Source organism: Xenopus tropicalis, chromosome 6 (assembly GCF_000004195.4).
Source record: "Xenopus tropicalis strain Nigerian chromosome 6, UCB_Xtro_10.0, whole genome shotgun sequence".
In the NCBI taxonomy this organism is placed as follows: Eukaryota; Metazoa; Chordata; class Amphibia; order Anura; family Pipidae; genus Xenopus; species Xenopus tropicalis.
The window spans coordinates 95,891,585-95,915,811 of NC_030682.2; the positions used below are offsets into that span (position 1 = coordinate 95,891,585).

The following is a 24,227-nucleotide window of genomic DNA, read 5'->3' on the forward strand; positions in this document are numbered from 1 at the left end:
TGGAATAAAGAGGTTAAAATGAAACCTATATCAGTACTTTTCAAATATTGAGATTTACATGGATGCTTGGTGAAAGGTGGCCAACAAGGAACATGCCCTGAGTTGAATATTAAAGGACTTGCTACTTCATATATTCATATATTGTATCGTAGCACAATGTGGATGTGGCATCTATTTTGTAGTGGGGTTTTCCGGATAAGAGGTCTTTCCGTAATTCGGATTTCTGACCTTAAGTCTACTAAAAAAATTATTTAAACAGTAATTAAACCCAATAAGATTGTATTGTCTCCAATAAGGATTAATTATATCTTAGTTGGGATCAAGTACAAGGTAGTGTTTTTTTATTTTTTAAAAATGTGAATTATTTGATTACAATGGAGTCTATGGGAGATGGCCTTTCTGTAATTTGGAACTTTCTGGATAATGGGTTTCCGCATAAGGAGTCCGATACCTGTACATACATTGATTTAATATCATGGATTCATGGTATATGTAATGCTGTAGCCAAAGACTTAAAAGACATCTGGGATCTTATTGTACTCCAATATAAATTACTGATGCCTTTTTTAAGAAGGGAGAAATGGAAATAACAACATACATGAGTTCAGTGAAGAATTAATCAAATGTTCGTATGGTGGTCTAATGGTGTAAAATGACCTGAAAGTTTGCTTTTTGTAATTAGCACTTAGTTTTAATGAGCACTGGGGCATGCCTACACCCCTTCCTACATAAACTCTGTCCCTAAGCATCTTAGCATGCTGTATGTATTCATATTTTCCTGCCTAAAGGGATTCTCAGTCTGACAGACAGGTCTGTTTATGAACCCTTAATCAGTCTCAGTGTCTAAGGAATTACAAAGATACAGATTCATTAAAACTTGCCTTTTTAATGCCATAGTCATGATTTTATTAAATAATTTACACTTTTTTGTTGAACTTGACTGGGGTTTAGATGGGGCTGAACCGACTCTGCACCTTTCTTAGTAGAACTATGCCACGTTCATCATATACTATATGATCAGTAACAGTACTCCTTCAGAGGCAGAATAATCACTAGCTTTCCTAGCTAAATACACATTTTTCTCTTAAAGTCAAAGTAAATCCAAACATAACATTTTGCATATTGTAAGCAAATGTTATTCTAAGCAACCAATTTAAACAAAATCTTTTACAATTTAAGTATTTGTAAATGTAATTGAAATAAATCTAGCCTTTGCTATTCTCTGCAGTGCAGTGCTTGTCCTGACTACATGCACCTTTGAAACCCTGAGCGAATTAGCTTTGTCTGCTGAATGCAGATAAGTAGCACATCACAGAGTTTCATAACTGAACAGTACTGTGAGTGTATTTTGGGGGGGTTTGTGTTTGAGATATATATGTAAGGTGTTGGGTAGGAGGACTTGGAAAGGAAGAATGGAGAACCTGGGCCCTTGATAAAGGGAATCCCAGTGTACCCCAGGGCTGATTTGTATAAAGGGTAATATTGTATCATAAAAAAGTCCCATGTTGCCTCTTCCCCATCCAACCTTATAAATGTTTTCTTATGTTTCATAGGTAATAACCCCCCAAATCTTTTAGTGTGATTAGGTAGACCTTGGAACCAGAATAAGTTTGTCTGGGTCACAGATTTTTGTCCCATGTGGCCACCTACCAGGTTAGCCAAAGAGAGTATCAACAGATTTCTTTCTTCTTTACCTAAAGATCAATATCTCACCAAGCCTTTTTTAAAATGATGATTTGGCAGGCAATATTTTGGGCCCATGTACAAACCACAGAGCTTGCAACTTGGTTCAGAGTGGCTGAATCAGCAGTCAATATATGCCCTTGTGCCAACACCTCAAAGGACATATAAAGCCTACATTTACCAATGTATATCAGTTGGGCACGTCTCCCCCACCCAAATGGCATTATTTGTACTGCATATATCCCCTCTGTTTTCTAGCACCATCACATTTACCTAAAGCAAATATCAGCTTTCACCCAGTGGCCATTTTTCCTCTGATACATAATCATATAAATTTAAATCTGTAAACAGCCTACACACACACACACAGACCCTTATTCAGCATACATTTCATCAAGAATACAGGCTTACACAGGCAGAAATGTCTTTGATAAAAGTTCTGCTTTGTTTGAGCTGAGCTCAGGAGAGGAGAAAAAAATTGAAGCAGACAGCTGGAGCTGAGTTTCTATGGGAACAAGCAATGCCATCTCTTCACTGGCTGCTAGACTGGGGGCGTGTTTAGTAACCTGAGCTTAGAACAACTGAGCATGCCCACAAGCCAACAGCCAAAGCAAATTCCTGAGGGAGGGGGCCGAGTGGGTTACAGGAGGAGAAGGAAATCTAAGTGATAAAGGGGACACTGCAGCCTTACTATTATCCTCTGGACAACCAGTGTGGCAGGTATTGAAAGATTACAAAGAGGCTGTTTACTGATTACATTTTTGTGTTTGGGGTTTACATGTCCTTTAATGTATTTTCTGCGACATGTTTCTTTCCGGCCCTTCACATAACTATTCTTTTGCCAAATTTGTAACAAAGCAGTAAACAGACCAGTAATCAGTACTAGTATTTAAAAAAGCACAGTTTTTCCCCAAGCACTATTTTTGCATAATGCAAATTCTAAGCAACTTTTCAATATCTACTAACTAAAATATTCTTGTCTGAAAATTATTTGGTAATATCATTGCAATTGAAAGCAGTAGTTGATTGATTTTATTCTCTGCATTCCTGGGTTCTCTGACTTCATTGTTTCAAGAGTCAGAAAATTGCAAACAAAATGCAATTACAGTTACAAATAACCAAAAATAATCCAATAAAAATATAGAATTAATGTATTTTGGAAAGTTGCATAGAATTACATTTTCTTTAATAATGCAATATCTAGATCGATATCCCCGTTAACATGTTATATTGTAAATGTATGTCATTTTAAAATCTTATATATAGGTGACTCTGGTTATATGACTGATTTTATGCTGGGCCAAGAGCGCTTTATTCATAAGCATCTGTTCAGTTGCCGCTCCTCCTCCTCCTATGCTGAAGGCAAGCCATCCTTGTGTGCTCAGTGTGCAGGCATGGGATCGGGCACCTTCTCAGGGTGAATAAAACATGGTGTGTGCAGCTGAATAGGCTCAGAGCATAAGCAGTAGAACATGGGTTTGGATGGGGGGGCAAAAAGAAAAAAAAAAAAGACACATTTTTAGGCCACACACTCTTTTTACTAGGCCACACCCACACTGTAGAGGCAAACGCTTTCACTGGACAATGACACATGAAGATTAAATGTGATCAGCTCATGTAAAAAGTTGTAAATTACTGTTACAGGTTCACCACACTTAATCATAGGCAGAGGGTAATTTTATTTTTTTGGGGGGAGGCTAGTAGATATCCTTTACTGTTGGGTTTTATTGTAAAACTGCATGAAAAAAGGCACTAAGTTTGCCCAGGAGCAGTAACCCATAGCAACCAATAAAATGTTTGTTTTTAAACAGAGGGCCAGTAAATTATGCCTGCTGATTAGTTGCTATGGGTTACTGCTCCTGGGCAAACTTAATAACTTAGTGCCTTTTACTGCATAACCCTCATAGTAGAATATACTGTATGCAGTTCTGATGCCATGTATAATGTTACTTGAATACACGGCAGCATAACTACATTGCACGTTCGTTTGATGGATAATGCCTTTAAAGGGTATGACAGAATATATACAGTGACATTTTCTTTTTTAATACCAAGTGGTACTAACTAGAAGATAATGGGCTTCAAAGCAAAATCATTTTAAAACCCCGAAAAAATAAGACATTTTTCACGACCATATATTGAATAATATGCCCAGAGCAACAGCATAAAAACACAGTACCATTTCCATACATTATGGCAATAAACATAAGAGATATATAAGTGCCAGTTCAATGTTTTATACCCACAGAACACATGAAAAGATAAATATAGTGATATTTCCATGCAATGTATAAAACCCCAGATCACATGGCAGATAAATACAGTGCCAGTTATATATATAACCAGAACACACAGTGAATAAATACAGTACAATTCCATGTATAATACCCCAGAGCACATGAAAATATAAATGCCGTGCCAATTCAATGTATAAGACTACCAGAACACAAAGCAGATAAAAATAGTTTCAATTCCATGTATAATACTACCAGAACACAGAGCAGATAAATACAGTGGCAATTCCATGTATAATACTACCAGGGTCGCCCCAGGGGCCCTGCAGGTGCCCCAGCCGCGTCCCCTAACCCCCCCGCAGGGTCCCTGCCTGACGTCCTCCCCGAACGCGTATAAATTGAACGCGTCGGGGAGGAACAGTCAGTAGGGGGAGCGCCGGCAAAGGTCGGACTTGGCCGCTGGGGCCCACTAGGGCCGAGGCCCACCGGGATTTTCCCGGTGTCCCGGTGGCCCAGTCCGACCCTGAATACTACCAGAACACAGAGCAGATAAATACAGTGCCAATTCCATGTATAATACTGCCAGAACACATGAAAATATAAATGCCGTGCCAATTCAATGTATAATACCCCAGAACACAGAGCAGATAAATACAGTGGCAATTCAATGTATCATTCTGCCAGAACACAGAGCAGATAAATACAGTGGCAATTCCATGTATAATACTGCCAGAACACATGAAAATATAAATGCCGTGCCAATTCAATGTATAATACCCCAGAACACAGAGCAGATAAATACAGTGGCAATTCAATGTATAACACCCCAGAACACAGAGCAGATAAATACAGTGGCAGATCCATGTATAATACCGCCTGAACACAGAGCAGATAAATACAGTGCCAATTCCATGTATAATACCTCAGAACACATGGCAGGATAAATACAGTGCCAATTCCATGTATAATACCCCAGAACACATGAAAATATAAATGCCGTGCCAATTCAATGTATAACACCCCAGAACACAGAGCAGATAAATACAGTGGCAATTCCATGTATAATACTGCCAGAACACAGAGCAGATAAATACAGTGGCAATTCCATGTATAATACCCCAGAACACAGAGCAGATAAATACAGTGCCAATTCCATGTATAATACCCCAGAACACATGAAAATATAAATGCCGTGCCAATTCAATGTATAACACCCCAGAACACAGAGCAGATAAATACAGTGGCAATTCCATGTATAATACTGCCAGAACACATGGCAGAAATAAAGCAGGGCATTTTTTGTGATAAATGTCACTGAACACACAGCAGAGGCAAAAAAGGAGGATTTAAGATTAAGTAAGCCATGAAAAACGAATCCTCTATTTACTGTTAATAAAGGATTATAACAGGCAGTGGGGGGTTTAAAAGATATAGCAGGCAGCACAAAAACAGATTTCAATGCTAATTACAAAACTTTTAGTGCTGCATAGTTGGCAGGGACTTCTCTTCCATCAGTTTTTGATCCAGTGCTTCTGAGCTGCTGCTGGTTTAAAAAAGCCCGCCTACCCCCCTTCCTTCTCCATGGCAACCACACAGGAATCAGGCAGTGAAGGCAGAGAGAGAGAGAGAGAGAGAGGGCAGCAGGCAGAGCCGGAATACATCACATGATCTGCAGACTGACAAGGCTATTTGCCAATCACACGCTGCCCTGCCTCTCTCTCTCTCCCTCTCCCTGAAAGAAAGGAGCGATGCGATCATTGCGCCTACAGCTCAGAGGGATGGGACCCGAAAGAGAGGAGATCTGCAGCTAGCAGCACGGCTCAGCCCAGAGAGCAGGGGGAAAGGTAAAGAACCGGCGTTATTCTGCTATTCACTATCGCTTTTCGTGTGTTATTAGACTTGCCGGTGCCGTGGAACACACTGCTGCCCTGGCATGTAATAGCTCGTTTCAATGGCATGCCCTTCTCCTGCCATCAGGTAGTATCGCACTCCTGCTCAGAATAAGTTATACATACAAATGCACACAACTCATCTATATACCGTACTATGTTTTAACACTATTAAATGTATATACGTATATAATATAGCGGCTTTTTAGCATGTTACACCTTAGTAATTGTGTGGTAGGAAATGTACATCGCTATCTATGCCGGTCTTTTAGTGCAAGAATAGCCGAATGGAGAGAAATAGTTCTTGCATGTTATACTGGGTTGTAGCCATCAGTTTTCTACTAAATAATCTCTATTGCTGCTGGCACATCTGTGATACTGATACGTCCTTAGCGAGCTGCGAGCCTGGCGCTGTGAGGACATTGATGAATAAACAGATGGGAGTAGCGGCGTCACTGGTTACGTGAACAGAGGCTCCGAATCGATTTCAGCACCAGGGAGAGCGCTCCGCTGTGCAACAGGGCGCCGGGGAAGGACACACAGGCCACTTCCTCTAGCGCTCTGGCGATTGGCTAGCAAGGGACTACATTGTTTAGATATTCCTAATTTCCACTTTCATTTTTCGTAGTCCATAGTTTTATGTAACTACTCAAGTAAAGGCTAGGGCCTTAAGCACCCAGCACTGATCAAATATTAATGATAAATGTGAACAGATTATATATGTATAATAATCATCTGTGGCCAGCACACCCTTCAATGTTTCATCAAAAAATTTTTATTGTAGATATATTGTTTAACAATATATCTACAATAAAAAATTTTTGATGAAACATTGAAGGGTGTGCTGGCCACAGATGATTATTTTCTATGCATACATAAATTTGGCTAGCACCCCGCAGAATATTGAGCCTTGGAGTGCGGACACCATTTGGATTGATATATATATATATACACACACATATATATCTATTATATATATAGATAGATATATGTATATATCTCTGTTCACATTTATCATTAATATCTGGCGCTTAAAGGTTCCCATACACCTTCAGATCCGCTCGCTTGGCGATGTCGCCAAGCGAGCAGATCTTCTCCCGATACCCCCACCTACAGGTGGGCGATATCGGGAGAATCCAGGCTAATTCGATCGTTTATAACGACGGGTATTGGAAAAGTCGGTCTGGGGACCGCATCAACAAGCCGATGCGGTCCCCGATCCGACTAGATTTTTTAACCTGCCCAATCGAGATCTGCCCGATTTCAGGCCAGATATCGGTCGGCCAGGCCCGTCGGTAATGCCCATACACAGGCCGATTAGCTGCTGAATCGTCTAAGGGACCCTAGCCTTTACACCAAAAAATAAATCACAAAACAGAACCCAGGTGTACAGTATCTGAATAACATAAGTATCTGAATCACAGAGCACTTATGGGACTTAAACTAAGTGCAAAAACACATTTTTGCAATCAGTTTAATTCCCATGAGTGCTCTGTGATTCAGATACATATATATATATATATATATATATGTAAAGAAAATGCTCATATGGCAAACATGTATGGCCAGCTTTACTCACCCCTCTTTGGGTTGCTGAAGTTTGTCTGAGCCTTGATGATACATTATATTTTTTGAAGGGTCAGGCAAACTTCAGCACAGCCCCTTCTCTCTGTTTAACTAAGGGAAAGATACTGGGAATTTTCATTCTGTAACATCAGCAGGGTCCTAAAACACTTTGTTTCTTAGCTCTATAGGTGTTGCCAGACTATTGTTGCAGCATTCTTCAACTTATACTAATCTTGAAGAGTTCTGGGAATTGTAGTTTACCAACATCTGGGGACCCAAGGTTAAGAAACTGGGCTTTTGGTGGTTGCTGCAGTCTTATTTTCTAACAAAAAAATTGTAACCTTTAAGATTATGATACAACTACAACTCCCAGAAGTCCCATCAGAGGATGCCTGAGTTAGAGGCATGCATGTAAGTACCGACTGACTAGTCTTTAAAGCATTACATGTGTATACAGTTATCCCACATAAACTACATATGCCTGCCTTTGCAGCTTCGCGTGTATAGATTTAACTTTGTGCTTTACTGAACTAAAAGTCCTGGTTAGATTAAACAATCTAATTAAACAATTCAGGAAATTACAAAGGGCATTTTTGCCCAACACGTTACATCTGTGTTATTAAATGTGCCCCAATCAATGTTTTCCTTTTATATCCAAGTAATACATTTACCTAAGCAGCATGTCTATCTTCCAGATACACAAACAACCTGATTTTCCCACTATTTGAATAAGGTTTAGCCATTGTTCTCATAAATATCTAGGAGATCTTGCTGTGCCTGTTTTTATGTTACATCACAATCACATTTCCCAGAAATGAAATTGCATTTGAAAATTTGCATTGGTAATTGTGCTTTTCGTAAGGAATCCAAATGATTTTCTAACCATATTTGTCTGTTTAATATTATGTGCCTATTAGAGTTCTCCACACACGGCTCCCGGTTGCTATGGAGCGAAATTATCAGTACTGATCGTATGTGTGTAGTTGTATGACTGGGTGCTGGGGGAGGAGTGACATAAATGTTAGCTTTCCACCCACCACTTCCTTCTGGCAGATTTGCTTTAGAATCTAGGGCTGCCATTCCATTTTCACGCTTAGATCATGGATACATTTCCATTTGTCTCTTTAACTATATAACCTGTATATAGCAACACCACAAAAAGCCCTTTTTTTCTTCCTTCTAAAAATCAGACATATATATCGGAAATATCATTTCTTATTTTCTTAACTGTCTGTAAATGAGCAGTTTACTGTACTGCACATAATCAGTCATTTGCCATTTGGTAGCCTTTAAAGATCTATTACTACACTACACGGATCCAGTTTAAATTTTGTGAGCAGCCCAGGATTAAAGCATATTCCGCTTTTATATAAAATTAACTCATGTTCGAGAGTGCTGACAGGCACTAAAGTCCTACAAGTACCAGTCCATAAAATAATGTGTGAAAATGGACTAATCTTCTGTACAGTGGTGGAACAGAAGAGTCATTTTGAAAATTTTTGGGCAGCAACAAATGCTGGGATAAAGGGTCATGAGTTTCACTATTGTGGCTCAGGTTAAATAATAGTGGCATATTTGATTTTGGATTGGTTTCCAATAATTTGTCTCTCGTGAGCTTGTTGCATTTAATTAGACACGTGCATCTAATAAGATTCAATAATGTGTGTCTTTAGTGCTATCATATTACTACTTGTATAAGTACAGCAGCACTTATCCTCCTTATCCCTTGAGTGCCCTGTGAGATAGCAAAGCAAGTATGTAATAATGGGTGTAAAACAGCTGAGAACCCAGCCAGTCTGTCAGTTAAGGCAAAGCCTTACAAACTGTGATGCATTATGGGTAAATGGGTTTTCTATGATGTATAAGGGCTTTCCGTGAACCTATGCACCAACTCAAATTCTGTATCTAATCTAAATAGCCTGCTCCCAACTCTAAGTGAGAGGAGTGAATGGAGGCACAGGGTTCCCTGAGCTTTTACTCCTGCCTAGAGTGACTAGTTAGTGTAGAGCAGTCACTTTCCTCTTTTACATAGTTATATAGTAAATATAGGTTAAAAAAAAGAGGCAAGGTCTATAAAATTCAACCCCTCCAAATGACCCCTGTTGCAAATATATATATATACATATACAGACCTATCTATACATCCACATATATAAACTAGAAATACCAGTATGTACAGTGTACTAAACTAACTGTACATCTTAACATCACATTAGCCTTTGATATTGTGCTTGTTCAAGAGGTCATTCAAGCCACACTCATAGGAATTTTTATATTCTACCATCCTCCTAGCTTTTTCTTACTTGGCAACTTCATTACTCCAATTGATTATCTCTGGATAATCAAAAGAACAGGTCTGTATATGTATATATATTTGCAACAGGGGTCATTTGTAGGGATTGAATTTGATAGACTTTGATTTTGGGGCCAAATCCCACGAAATGATACAAAAAATGTCAAACTGAGAAACCTATTAAACTGTTATGCAGACTAGAACAGCTATTAAAATACCTTGGATGGCAAATGCAACTCACAGTCTTCAGTAAACTGCCCAGCACTAATCAATAGCAGTTGCAGAATGTATGTCCCACTGACATCTGTTGCAGCCATGCTATAAAAACAGTGCATTTAAGCAGGATGATTGTCATGATAAGGTAGCAAAAATTACCATAATATATTATTTAGCCTTTTATTTCTATGGAAATAGCATGGAAATAACACCCCTTCCAAATGTCTTCTCCTGCAATTTTTCTCATGGAATTGACCTAAACGCTTGCCCAATTTGCATGCTTCTTGATCATTCAATTGTCCAATAAATGCACAAACGTGTTCGTATGAAATGAGGCAGAATTGAAATAGAAAATGTTCCCTAAATGTTTATTCATCAGCAGAACAAAGAGGTTCAAAGCCAAACTGGGCAGCACTTTGCCACATGTACAGGATTAATCGCTTAAGCAAACATGAGATCCTGTATTTTTAACTTTATGGAATAATACCATCTGGCATCTTTCAGTGCAGCTGTTAAGTGCACAGATATATAGACTAACGACATAACGCTTGTTTTCTTAATAGCTCTGTAAGGTAAAATTAGAAATTCATAGCCACGCGGGAGGAATCGTTTTCAGGGAGTACCAGAAGCACATAATGCTAAAGTAATTTCAATACAGGATACTAAGAAGTGGCTCGCCACTCATAGACATCCACAGCTCAGCAGGCTGAGGATACAAGCAATACTTTGTAGAGAACCATTTACAGCATTTAAAATCAGGGGGGTGTGGTGAGGAGAATAATTTAGCAATTCATTCATCTTTGGGTTAACGTTTAGTATGATATAGATTTTGAGACAATTTGCAATTCATCTTCACTTTTTATTATTTGTGGTTTTTGAAATATTGACATTCCAGTTTGGATTTTAGCAGCTATTTGGTTTCTGGGGTCCAAATTACCCTAGCAACCAGGCAGCGGTGCTACTGAGAAACTGGATTATGAATATGAGAGGTCTGAATATAAAGATGACTAATAAAAAGTAAGTCAATGACCCCCCCTTGAAAGCTGGAAAAAGCCAGAAGCAAGAAAATAAATAAATAAAAATACAAAAATAAAAAATGAAGACCAGTTGAAAAGTTACTAAGAAATTATAATTCCATAGCATAAAGGTGAACTACCACTTTAATGGTGTAGGTTCATTTATTATTTGTTTTATTTACTAAGTCCATATTTTTTATTAATGCTACAATGTAATATTAATATATAATATTTCAAAACAGTTCTATACTATGGGGAAAAGATTGGTTTTAAGGAGTTATTAGGTAAAAGAAAGGAACCAGGAAGGGTAACATCCATAAAATCTGTAAAACTCTGTGCTATAGGGAGTTTAGATATGCCCAACTAGAGAAAATGAAAATAATGGTTTTGTAAGAGATTAGTGACTTCCCATTAAATTTTGCCCCATAAAGTGTAAATGTCCCTTAGTGAGAAGAGGGGTGTTTTTAAATGTGGGTGGAATGTCAGGCAAAGCTCTGCCAACTGATGTCATGCCCCATGGACTGGTTATTGTCCTATTGGTACTGGATATTCATGTGGTTCGTATAAAAGGCAGGATAAAAATCATTATCCTCCCTCATGGATCCTAATTATAAATGTGTGTCCAAAGCCTAAGGTTGGTTTCCAGGTCTGGTTGATGAACTTCGTGAATGAGGATTTGACAGACGAGGGTAAATCAATAAGTAGTTGCTGTGGTAGTATGAGATAGTAAGGACTCTTTAGTAAGCAGCTTTGACACTGTCCATGAGGTATTTTGGTTGCTGACAATGACTGTATGAACCACACAAAACCATGTGTTGGTTTAAAGCATCCTGCCAGGTTGTTTGCCAGTCTGGTCTCACAACAGGACAAAACGTGCTTCAGAGAAACTGTTTTTACCCAAGAGGCTTTTTACAAATTATACAGGAAATACACTTCACCAATATGTACTCCCTGGAGTAAGTCCATGTATATTCAGTATAGTTTTACTAACTACAGTCATGCTACACTCAGAATACAGGTTTGGGATCTGCTATCTCTGCCCAAAAGGCAATACATTTGAATTTAAACTTAAGGATATACTTATCCTAAATTAATTGTTGTTATTGTTTACAAGAGACCAATAGTAGTCTCTCACCAGATTCCAAGGAACACCCATGGTCTGACTAAACATACACTAATCCATACATCAATGATAAAATCAGCAACACGTGTTATGGTTCCAGAGAGATCAAAAACTATTAAAACATTGGTGCTACTTTTTTACCAAATTAGAGGGGCAATTCCCTACCAACCAATCACAAAGCTGTGTCAGTCACTTCAAAACAGATATAAGATTAGCTGAAAAAATACATTCAAAACCTTGAAACATGATGTATGCGTGAGAACCAGAACAAGCTGAAATGTTATCAGTGTTGTTTCATCCAACCCAAGGATACAAACCAGAATGGAGAAATTGTGCTGTTTACACTTGGTTCAAATTTAACTCTTTGGCTACAGGCAGTGGGTATGTTCACTGCAGTTCAAATAGGAATGCACTGGGTAAGTACTGTACCCTTGTTGTGTGCTTCACCAGCACTCAGATGTGTAGATGTAGGGGTAGAGAATATGCACTGATAGTTCAACCTTATAGGGTCCTCATTCTACTCTGCATGAAAAGCGCTACTTTGTAAGTTGTTTAAAGGGGAACTCCGGCTTCTGAACCAGAGTTTGATAAAGATCCCCTCACAACACAGAAACCCCTAATATACCTATCACTGTAATATGTTTCTTCAAAAAGTATGAAACGGTCCAACTGCAAACCAGTTCTTCTCTTTTGGAATCATTTGAAAAGCCTTCTAAGGGAGGAGGGACTAAAACATTGATGTTACAAATTCTAACAACTTCTTCCTTCACAGCTTACAGACAGCATGAAGGAACTACATAACCCACAATGCATTGCACTCTGTTGTTCCAATCCTTATTGAGTCTAGGGAATTGTGGGATTTGGAGGATGTAGGCTAAAGGCAGGCAGAAAACAGGTGACTACTGTTAATTTTATTTGAGTACAAAGTAGTCAGCCAGATCAGCAGGAGAACAGGGGGCAGGCTTTGGTAACTGTCCCAAAACATATCATTACATTTAAAATAATAAAAAGGCTGCATATTTTTTAATTGATATATATTGCAAAGTTGCTTGAAATTATGTTTACTTTTCAAAATGTTTAAGTTGTGTTTGGGTGGAGCTCCCCTTTAAGAACCACTGGCTTTCATGTAATTTTGCACTACATTTACAGGAATACTGTCATGGGAAAACATGTTTTTTTTTTTTTTAAAAACACATTAGTTAATAGAGCTTCTCCAGCAGAATCCTGCATTGAAATCCATTTTTAAGTTTTTTTAAAATTTCACATGGGGCTAGCCATATTCATTTCATTAATTTCCCAGGGAGCCATGCGACTTGTGCTCTGATAAACTTTAGCCACACTTTACTGCTGAGCTGCAAGTTGAAGTTATATCACCCCCCTCCTTTTCCCCCAGCAGCCAATCAGCAGCACAATGGGAAGGTAGCAGGATAGCAGCTCCCAGTAGATATCAGAATAGCACTCAATAGTAAGAAATCCAAGTCCGGCTTGGGACTCCTCCGGTTACATGGGAGTAGGAGAAACAATAGGTTACTTTAAAACACTTTCATTTCTTAGTGTTACTGTGGCTTTAAACTAATGATATGATGAACCTATACTAGAGCTGCAGCTTTACTATAGCCCGATGTGGTTTTTAGCCAGTGGCATTTTCAGCATTGCCTAATCAGTATCTAAGGCCAGAACAGCTATGGCCAGGAAGGAAATTGTTTTTTTAGCCCATATATAAGTCAGTGTACTTGGTAGTCTATATAGGTCTTATAAAGGTCTTAAAATCCTGCAGTGATATAAACTGGGCCCACCAGGAGACCTTTGTTATTGTCAAAGCAGAAGTTCCACACCTTCCCACCGCACTTAAGTATTAATACCTGCCTACTTCTCACAGGAGGAGGAGAAATATCACATTGGGTGACTTAATATGGTATACAGTCAACTGAAACAGCCTGATTTAAATTGTACATATCACTTTCAACAAATCATTATTATATGTGTATTGCATGATGAATTGTATAAGTTTTTCCAACCACAACAAAATATGATTTGTAGCATAATATCCAGTGGTCACTACCATCATAATTAATGTTCTTATATTTACCTGTATTTCACTTGCCTTCTCTCATGATCAGTGTCCACTTGAACTTTTGTATCAGTCCATATATGCTTGTTTAGTGGAGAGAAAGTCATACAGAAATGTTATTATGAAGGTGAAGCACCCTGACTTGTTGCTATTAGTTGGTTTGTTGTTGAGATAGTAAGGCTAATGGTGGCTCACAATTGACTTCATTGTGTGAAGTGGTTGTTGTATAGCCAGATTGTGCATAGCTAGTAAAGATAACACTAAGTTATTTGATATATAGATAAGATATAGATAGATATTTGATAGATAGATTGATAGATGGATAGATAAATGGATAGATAGATAGACAGACAGATAGATACATGCTAGATAGATGATAGACAAATGATAGATAGATAGATAGATAGATAGATAGATAGATGCTAGATGGATAGATAGACAGACAGATAGATAGATAGACAGATAGATGCTAGATGGATAGATAGACAGACAGACAGATAGATAGATAGATAGATAGATAGATAGATAGACATAGATATATAGATAGATAGATAGATGGATAGATAGATAGACAGACAGATCGATAGAGAGATAGATAGATAGATAGATAGATAGATAGACAGACAGACAGACAGACAGACAGACAGACAGATAGATAGATAGAGAGATAGATGATAGATAAATAGATAGATAGATAGATAGATGGCTATTGTCAACATGAAACAGCATTATTATACATGTAAAATATTTTAGCAAGGAGTAAACAGTGTAATACAGAACACTCCACAGAATTTTTTCTTCTCTTGTCTATATATGGATTTTGTTGTTAGGGTAGGGGTTTTTATAGCACTAATGCAGTATTATGTTGGTAAAACAAACAATGTGTTTGGGTAGAACAAACGTAATCATATTTTCATCTAATCTATTTATCTGGCAGCAGTTTTTTCAATAATTAATGGGTATTATGGTATGCAGGTCATGAATCTATATGTAAATGATATTTATGTTCTCTGTGCATCGAACGTACAGAACAATGTGTTCTACTTATTTATTGCAAGCAGCTTAAAGGGGATGTAGAGGCAAAAACACTATTACACGTAATGATTTTTAACCTAAAAAGAAGCATATTTGCAATGTACTTCAATTAGAAATTTTCTACTGTTCCTTTAAAATAACAGATTCTGTGCAGCTGAATTCACTCTTTTTCTCCTCCCCTCCTGAAGCCGCTGGCCAGCCAGATTCCGACGGGCAGGAAAGCAGAGCAGGGTTGTTTCTTACTGAGCTTAGAAGCCAAGATTGGAATCCAACATGGTGGCCACATCTTTTGTAGCAATAGGTCAAAATAAATTGGCCAGAAGGGGTTTTCTAACTGTTTTTGAAAATACTAACTGCAATTTTTAAAATGGGCAGAGCAGTTTGATGCTAAATCTCCTTTATTGAAAAGTAAAGTTAAATATTTTTGGATAGAAACCCTTAAATCAATCTTATGAATCCTTTCAATTAAAATATTTGGGAGCTACAACCATCTCCAAAATGTATTTGTTTGTGCATGTATGTGTGTATATTATATTTATATGCACACTGTATACACACAGTCCATCTAACTTACAGTTATTGGTATCGTTTATTGATTAGTGGTTTAACACATTTTGGTGATTATGTCATTTTAGCTGATAAGGATGAGTTCATGTGCTGACTTCTGTGGGTCCAAACAATCTCAAAATACTCCAGAAGGAGTATACCATCGTTATGGAGTTCGGTCCTACCTCCACCAGTTTTATGAGGACTGCACAGCTTCAATCTGGGAATATGATGATGATTTTCAGATCCAGAGATCGCCTAGTAGGTGGAGCTCTGCTTTCTGGAAGGTATACCAAGTTTATTATTCACCTTTGATCTGTACATGCTGCCTGAGATTTGATAATGCTTATTTTGTTCCCCCTTTAAGATTTCTCTCATGAGACACCTAGCATTCCCTGTCTCTCTCACTTTCTTTGTCCCACAGTCCCCAGGAATCAAACCTCTCTATAAATGCACCTCTTGGAAGGCTGTCAGACCCACTAATCATTTTTTGAATTTAGTTTAAAAAAGCCTAGGATACACAAAGCTGTACAAGTTTACAATACAGAAAAGTACACACGGAAGATAAAGTAAAAACACTAGTATAACTTTTCAAAGATTAAATGCCATGTGTTAAGAGACACAGTAGGAAGGAGGTCTCTGTCAGTTAACAGTCTAAGTGGGTGGATAACATACAGCTGTAAAGGTTCAGATACTGGCCTTTAGGTGTCAAGACCAGATCAGGTAATGTTCTAGGGCTCCGAAAGGTGGAACCTAAGTTTTTTTATGAAGAGATTGAGAGAGTGTCCTCTATGTATGAATACAAGGATAGAATTCCATAGGGAAGGGGCATAAGAAGCAGCAAGGTTTAAGATGAGTGATGGCAGTGGGCAGTGGATAGTGTGAAAAGACAGTAAGGGTCATTTATCAGCACTGCGCTAATTTAAATCTGGAAAGTAACCCATAGAAACCAATAGAATTTTTGCTTTCATTGTTCTAGTTGCAGATGGCTGAAACAAGCTAATCACTGATTGGTTGCTATGGGTTACTGGTCCAATGTTGATAAATAAGCTTCTAAGAGCAGCAGTGGGGGCAGCCAGGAACATAAAGCTAGACAAGTGAGGAAATGCCATGAGAATTAGAGGAGTAAAGGCCTTTAAATGTTAGCATACGGATTTTATTGAATTTTTACACTTTTTAAATACAACTAAAATTTTGAGACCCAGTACAGACATTTACTTGTCTGTGTATGGTATCCACCCATTCAGCGAGGGTAGTACATTGCAAAATGTTCCTTAATAAGGGAGAACTTATCTTCCTCCCGTAATTGCTATTTGAAGTGGTACTGAATGTACCAGGTTCTGGCTGTAAATGGTTAAAAAGTTAAGCCTTACCTGCCCCCAAGCCCTTATATTCAATGTGTGTATGGCTATGGCATCAGTTCTTATAACAGACAGGAATGTGTTAGTATTATCTATAATAAACCACTGTTTCTAAATACCCCCTGCCACCACAAGCCCAGTGCTACATATCTCTCCCAAAATTCCCTTAAGGAACCAGAAATGTAATTCTTTTACTGGTAATTTGAACCTTAAAGAAAAACTACACTCTAAAAGTGAATATGGCTAAAAATTCCATTATTTATATACTGTACTTACTGCACCAACCAAAAGTTTCAGCATCTCAATAGCAGCAATAACCCAGAACTTGTCACAGGAGCTCCCTATCTTGGAAAGTGCCTGCAACACACACATGTTCTGGGCCCTGGGCAGCTGTTGAGAAGCTTAAGGGTGGTTGTAAATTATCAAGCAGAAAATAAGGTTGGGCTATCAAATAAACTGATGCTACAGGGCAGATTATTAAATTCTGATGCTAATTACAATGGTTTCTGAGCTGCCATGTAGTAATTATCTGTATTAATTGCTAATCAGTCTTATATTATGACATTTACAGAACCCCAACACATGATGTGCAACATTTCTGTCCTTCTTTAGTTAGGCTTTAGTCTCCTCTATCGGAGACATAGTGGATAAATGTAGGCAATTATGAATAATATATGGTGCTGGTTTCACATTGGTCTAAAATTGAATACAGTCTGTAAAAATGGCCCCTTTATTGGAGCTCCCTATAGATCCTATCAGGTCTCTGTCCTTGTTTGAAATGAAGGGTGGGCGTGTCCTAACAGTCCCTGCCAGAAGCACAGTAAGAGGGGGAGAGCCAATCACAACCCTGCACTCACACAAGCAAAGACAGGCTTCAGTTCCCTATCAGGTCAGCCTAGCTGCTGATTGGTTCCTATCCTACAGTGCCTGTACTGAGAACCCCTGGCCCCCCTGCACCAGAGAATTCAGCCAGCAGGAAGTGGAACAGATGGGCGGGACTAGTGGGGTTTTGGTGGAATTTCTCAATAAATCAGTCAGAAACACAACTTTTTTAAGCACAATCCTATATTTAGAGGAGTATAATTCACTGGTACATTCTTAATTTTTATATGATATGTCTACTTTAACAAATTGATGTGCAAAAAAAAGCTAACATTAAGTTTAGTCCAGTCTGAAATTATTTTATGAGAATTAATTCTGCAAACTCTCTTTTTAGGTCGGACTCATATTGGGCATTATCCTCATGCTGGCGGGTCTAGCAGTGCTTGCAGTGGGCTTTCTAGTACCACCTAAAATCGAAGCTTTTGGTGAAGATGATTTTGTGGTCGTGGATAGCCACGCCATTCAGTTCAATGGAGCCCTTGATATCTGTAAGTTATCAGGGGCCATTTTGTTCTGCATTGGAGGAACTACATTGGCTGCATGTCTTTTGATGTCTGCCTTTGCTAAAAGTTACTCCAAAGAAGAAAAATACCTTCAACAAAAATTTAAGGAAAGAATAGCAGACCTTAAAGCCCATGTTCATCCAGTGACAAAAGCCCCAGCTCCAGGAGAAGCAAAGATACCTGTTACTTTGTCCAAAGTTCAAAATGTTCAGCCTTCATCAGAAACCTGACATTTACCCATCAATGTAAAATTCTCTCAATTGAAAAGGTCAGCTTTTGTGATTTTTACAGTGAAAGTCTTATTTTGCAGTACAGTCCAACTGTACGTGGCTGAAAAATATATGAATAGTCCTAACAGCAAAAATGTGAAAAGATCATGGGTTCTTGTGTGTTTTTATGGAAAGCTTTCTAAGCGGTATTTCTTTTCAATTCATAATGATGGTAACATCCGGAATGCCCTTGATATGGTTCCATACCAGCAACCAATTGCTTTTTCTGTTGAGCCCTGATACTTACTTTTAAGTGAGGTCCAAGCAAATGAGAAAATGGGTAAATATAATGGAAGTAACAGATGAAACATATCGGTTGAGAGAAGATTGACTGCGTGGGGTGACTTTGAAAATCAATCAGTACATCCGCTCTTAACTTATACATTTGTCATTATCACTGATCCATTATATTTTATTTCATTCTTCTTTGCAGTGGTGTAGTTGGATAGTATCCTTGGTACTGTGCTGTCACATCCCCAATTCCAGTCTTGTCATTCAATCTGTTCCTTTGCTATTGTTTGGTTACTGTTCACCAGCTTTCACTTCCAAAATCTTTGAACATGTTAAACCAATGAAATGCTATGTGTCAAGTGAATAACAATGTCTGCTGAAAATGTTGACATGAATAGTTTTCACCTTGTGTCATTTCAGTTCATAAAAGTTATATAAGGAACCAGTCAGTTTCATTCTAAATTGTATGTGAAATAATTGCTTTTATTGTGAAACACTGCAAGGTTTACACTGATAAAACCTACACTTGTCCACTAAACGAAGACACGCTATGGTGGTTGTTACATGGTATGTACCATTTTCATCTCTTTGCAATGTAACTGCAGTAACTTTGCTTGTCACAAAACTCTAATTTCCACATAGGGGGATTCTGGGAGTTGAAGTTATGCAAGAACTGGAAGAGTAAAGGTTGCCAGTTAGTGAGGTTAGTGAGACAAATTTAACATTCAGTATAAAGTATGATCCCAGTAACCCAGATTCCTAATTCTGACAATGTTTTGTTTTATCCATTCTGTTGTATGGAAAGGAGATATGTGAGGATATTTTTACAGTAAGTTCTTCAGCTCCTAGCCGTTTGTAACATGTTATTAAAGGCTCTCCTCTTGTATATAGTTTTCACTACAATAACCCCAATATGTAATAAAAGTTTGCCCAGTTACAGTAACCCATAGCAACAAATAAGATGTTTGATTTCAAACAGGTGACCAGTAAATCCTACCTGCTGATTGGTTGCTATAGGTTGCTGCTCTTGGGCAAACTTGGTGCCTTTAGAGGCCTGTTTACTAATAAGGCCAATAAAACAAACACCATCACATTAAAAAAAAACTTTTTTTTACACCATTACGTTACGACAGAATATTTACAGAAAAAGACTCGCACAAAAGCGAGAATATTGTTCCATTGATTTTAAATGAGCCTGAAAAACTAATGTTTTAATAAACCGGCAAATTAAATAAAGTTGTTAGAGACACTTCCCATTGACCTTTGTAGAAACTCACCATATTTTATTTGCAATTTTTTGAAAATGTATTCACACTTTCTGTGGTTTCAGAAAATACTTATTTTTGCATTTGCTTCTTTTGCCACTTTTTCTAAAATTTAGAAAAAAAGACTAAAGGTGGCCATATGCCATTGTTTGCCGGCCTCGCCAAAAAGCGGATCTTGCCCTAAGGTGAGCAATATCAGAGTAATTCGGTAAAAATGACAACGACTGGAATAGAACCCATTAGAGCAAAACCTGCGTCAAAGAGCCAATGTGGTCCTTGATCCAATGGAAAAATCAAGCCTGATGATTGACATCTGGCTAATATTATTCCAGATATCGGTCGGGCAGACTGGCTGAGGGCCACCATACATGGTAAGATAAGGTGCCAAATTCGTCTGAAGGAGCCAAATTTAGCAGCTGAAATCTTTCCGTGTATGGTGACCTTAACATGATGATTGATTATTCTAATGGTTAAAAACAACTCAGCAGTATCAAGCATGTAAAATACCTTAAACTTCACACTATGTTTGGCAGGACAAGGAAAGGAAGAGCTAAGGCCCAGCTTTTTAATTTATAATGCCCCACCCACATGATGGTATGCCTGGGCACCCCAGAGGCCCACAGCCCTGGCCAGTCCATTAAGAAATCTGAGGGGCAGCAAGGCTTATGCACTTGAACCTGTGCAAGGAATGGCCATTGGGCCTCCAGAATTCAATATGGCAGTACACAAAAGCTTGCAATCTGGGGTGTGTAGACTGCGAAGGGAAGGAAGGACTTGTTTTCCCTGTGGACTCTCTGGCCCCAAGTTACTCACTAGGGGTCCATAGATTACACACCGCTTGGGCTTCCCTCTCTGCTCTCAGAAACAACAGGTTTCACAGGGAACATGGTAGCGTTTTCCAAATGTTTTTGGATAATCAAAGTTTTGTTTTCAATTGGCATTTTATATATATATATATATATATATATATATATAAATTCTCCAAGGGCCTCTTATTAAAGGATTAAAGTGAGCAACATGGTAAAGTTTGAAAAATATCTCCAAATATCTTCTAGCTTCACCTACCTATAAATGTTCTCTCCAATAGAAATATTTCAATTTGATTCTACATCTATGACTTTTCCTTGCGACATTTAGACATTTGGGGAAATGAATTTAGTCGAATTTTTAAATAAAAAAAACAAATGATGGCGTTTTAGTAAATCTGCCCCTAAATGTGCTATAAAGTGCACATTTCCTTATAATTTATTTTATTATCTTTATTGATGTTATTATCTTTATACCAATTAAGAATAAAAGCAGTAGAACGAAAAACAAATATAAATATAATTGCTATATTTTTGTAACAGTTATGCTAGACTTTTCATATTTGACGGGTAATGGTTCACTTAATGGGAATCGTGTGACAGCACTAGTACAGGCACTTTGCAGCCAATAAAATGACAGCATTTTCAGGTTTAAACTAGTGCTGTTACATATTTACCATTTAATTAAATGGCAGACAGCAAAGGCAGTTTTAGATGGTTCTCCAGCGGCCAAAATACACAAATGGAGAATAGATTGGTGGAAAATAAACACAATTTACCATCAGCCTTAAGTCACTAATTGGCATTACCATTTCTGTTTACATTTATTTCACTTTATCATTATCAGTAAGCACATTATATTGTCCTAATTATATATTTTGGGGTTTTTTTTGCACACTAATACACTGCACAACTATTTTGTAAATCTGTTTTCCTGCACAATGTAATTGACATTAAAAAGATTATTGCAATGTCAAAAGAGCAAAGAAAAAAGACAAGGGTGGTGATGAGTGAATCTGCCCTGTATTGGTTCTGCAAAAAAAATTGCGAAACTGGAAAATTCCAGGAAATGGAAAAAATTAATGAAACATAATTTAGTCAAAAGGTGCATTTTCGCAAAAAAAAAAAAAATAGTTGATGGTAAAATGTGGAATTGTGCAACCTGCCAAAAAATGGACTCATCACTAGGCAAGGATAAAAACATTGTATTTGCTCTTTTTTGTTTGCAATTAACATACACAAGCCACAGTAACCAATATGACCTTGACTTTTTATTTTTTTTAACCTATTAGCTGACTGGTTGCTATGGGCAACTGCACAGGCCAAGTGTAACACCTATATTAGCAAACCAGCCCTGTATCATCATTTTAGTTGTAAAGGGCACTAAAGCTGGCTGTACATGGGATGAAAATGTCAGCGGACACAGCCACTCAGAGTTGACAGCATATTGACCCATATATGCCAACCAATATCTGATTGGGGATTGGCCAGGTATGTATTGTAGTGGTTTGAAAATCTAGTTGAGAAAGGTCTGGGACCAAGGATACAGTCCCCCGATTATGCTTTGGACCTATCTGGTCCACAAACTGGGTGGCCAAATGCTAGCGATGGCTTTTCAAGCATGCTTTCTCCATATAATCCCACAATAACTTTCCCCTTGCTCACATTATCCCAGCACAAATTCACACACACACAAGTGACACAAGTCAGAAATTATGGTCAGTTTGGGTGGCATTCCTCTGGTAACTGTTATCGAAGTCTGTGTCTTTATTATTACTATAAATCAAATTTTTTTTTTTTTTTGCATCAATAATTGAAATAAGGCTCATTTGTGAATGCAAGGTAAAGCCAAAGTGCTTGAATGGAAGCAAAGTTGAGCACAAATTGACACCATTTAGAAAGATATTTTCTCGCTATTCAGAAAAAGCAGGTGCTAATTTGCCCCCATAGTTGCTCACAAAATTGCAACACACATTTCTATGGGTTTACACAATTTTGCTAAAACTCTGGGGAAAATACTGCATTCTGGGTAAAAAAAAAACCATGACAATTAGAATTGAAAATATGCACTTAGCACTTTGGATTTCCTTCATAAATGAGCCCTTATCTGTCATACAAAGCAACAAAATAAATATTGTACTTACTCTGATACTCTGGCAGAAACTACTTAATACTGTTCCTTTATATCTTATTTTATTATATAAAAACTTGTTAGCAGTATTGTTGCTACCTTCCTATATCATCCGAAAATACAAGTGCATCAGGAGAGATTGAAGATCACTGCCAACTCAGCTACACTGCAAATGAGAAAACTGAAGTGTTCCCTATGTTTGCTGTAGAGGTTAACATAACTAGTAGTTGCCACTTTATTGTCTGAAATAAAAAAAAATGCTGAGCAAAGAAACAGTTTTGCTTTTTTTTAATAAAATAATGAAAAAGAAAAAAAATATATATATATGAATATATACTGTATATTCATAAACACAACTATCATACAATAGAGTGAAGTGGTGGGCTTTGCAGCCTATTGCATGCTAATATCTATTGTAATTAGAGGGGTGAATCCAAATGCATAATATACCTCACATCTGCATAGCATGATCCCAATAGGAATTGTTCTGAAAATATGTTGTGGGGTATAGCCAGGACTGTTGTAGAGGTCCTGGCAAAGTTTAGGCTCACAATATCTAGTCCTCAGCCCTTGGTTTATTCTGCCTAGGTAAAGCCTCGCGAGTCTTTTTCGGCGATTTGCGCGAAATCGCGCCGCCGCGTCTGCCATCCCGCCGGCGACTTACATGTTCGCCGGTGGGATGGCAGGGGTAGGTAACTCGGGGAGATTAGTCGCCCGCGAACAGGGAGTTAATCGCGGGCGACTAATCTCCCCCGTGTGCCAGAGCCCTTAAAGACTAAAAATAGAGTTTGTGCTGTTTACCTGAAAAAAACAAAGATTTTTGGTGATTAAAACAATAGGTAGAAGGTATGTTCAGCACAAGCCCTATTCATTCCACTCATGTTATACTGCCCCATTAATTTGAAAGATCCTATAAAACTACCTATAATCTAATCTTGTGCACAATAAAAGGCCTTTATGCAGAGATGGTTTTGGCTAGTTCCACATTTGCCTGATGGATCAGTGTATGGCTTTGGCTGATTTAACCAACACACAGGGATATTAATGTCACTAAAAATATAATATACTTCAGGTAGGAGTTGTGACATATGTGGCAGAATATTCTGT

The 24,227-nt window shown here is 38.0% G+C and overlaps 1 protein-coding gene across 1 annotated transcript; it reads left to right on the forward strand.

Moving 5' to 3' along the window:
• Positions 1-5,729: 5,729 nt before the first annotated feature.
• nrsn1 (neurensin 1) lies at positions 5,730-21,364 on the forward strand. Its single transcript, NM_001078834.1, has 3 exons — positions 5,730-5,761; positions 15,762-15,959; positions 18,250-21,364. The coding sequence occupies exons 2-3, from the start codon at positions 15,771-15,773 to the stop codon at positions 18,646-18,648; spliced, it is 588 nt and encodes a 195-aa protein (NP_001072302.1). The 5' UTR covers positions 5,730-5,761; positions 15,762-15,770; the 3' UTR covers positions 18,649-21,364.
• The last annotated feature ends 2,863 nt before the right edge of the window (positions 21,365-24,227 follow it).

Excerpts from the sequence above, each read along its gene's own strand:
- nrsn1 (NM_001078834.1), top strand. The coding sequence starts at position 15,771 with ATGAGTTCATGTGCTGACTTCTGTGGGTCCAAACAATCTCAAAATACT. Across the intron at positions 15,960-18,249 it reads GGAGCTCTGCTTTCTGGAAG|GTCGGACTCATATTGGGCAT; the intron begins GTATACCAAGTT and ends CTCTCTTTTTAG.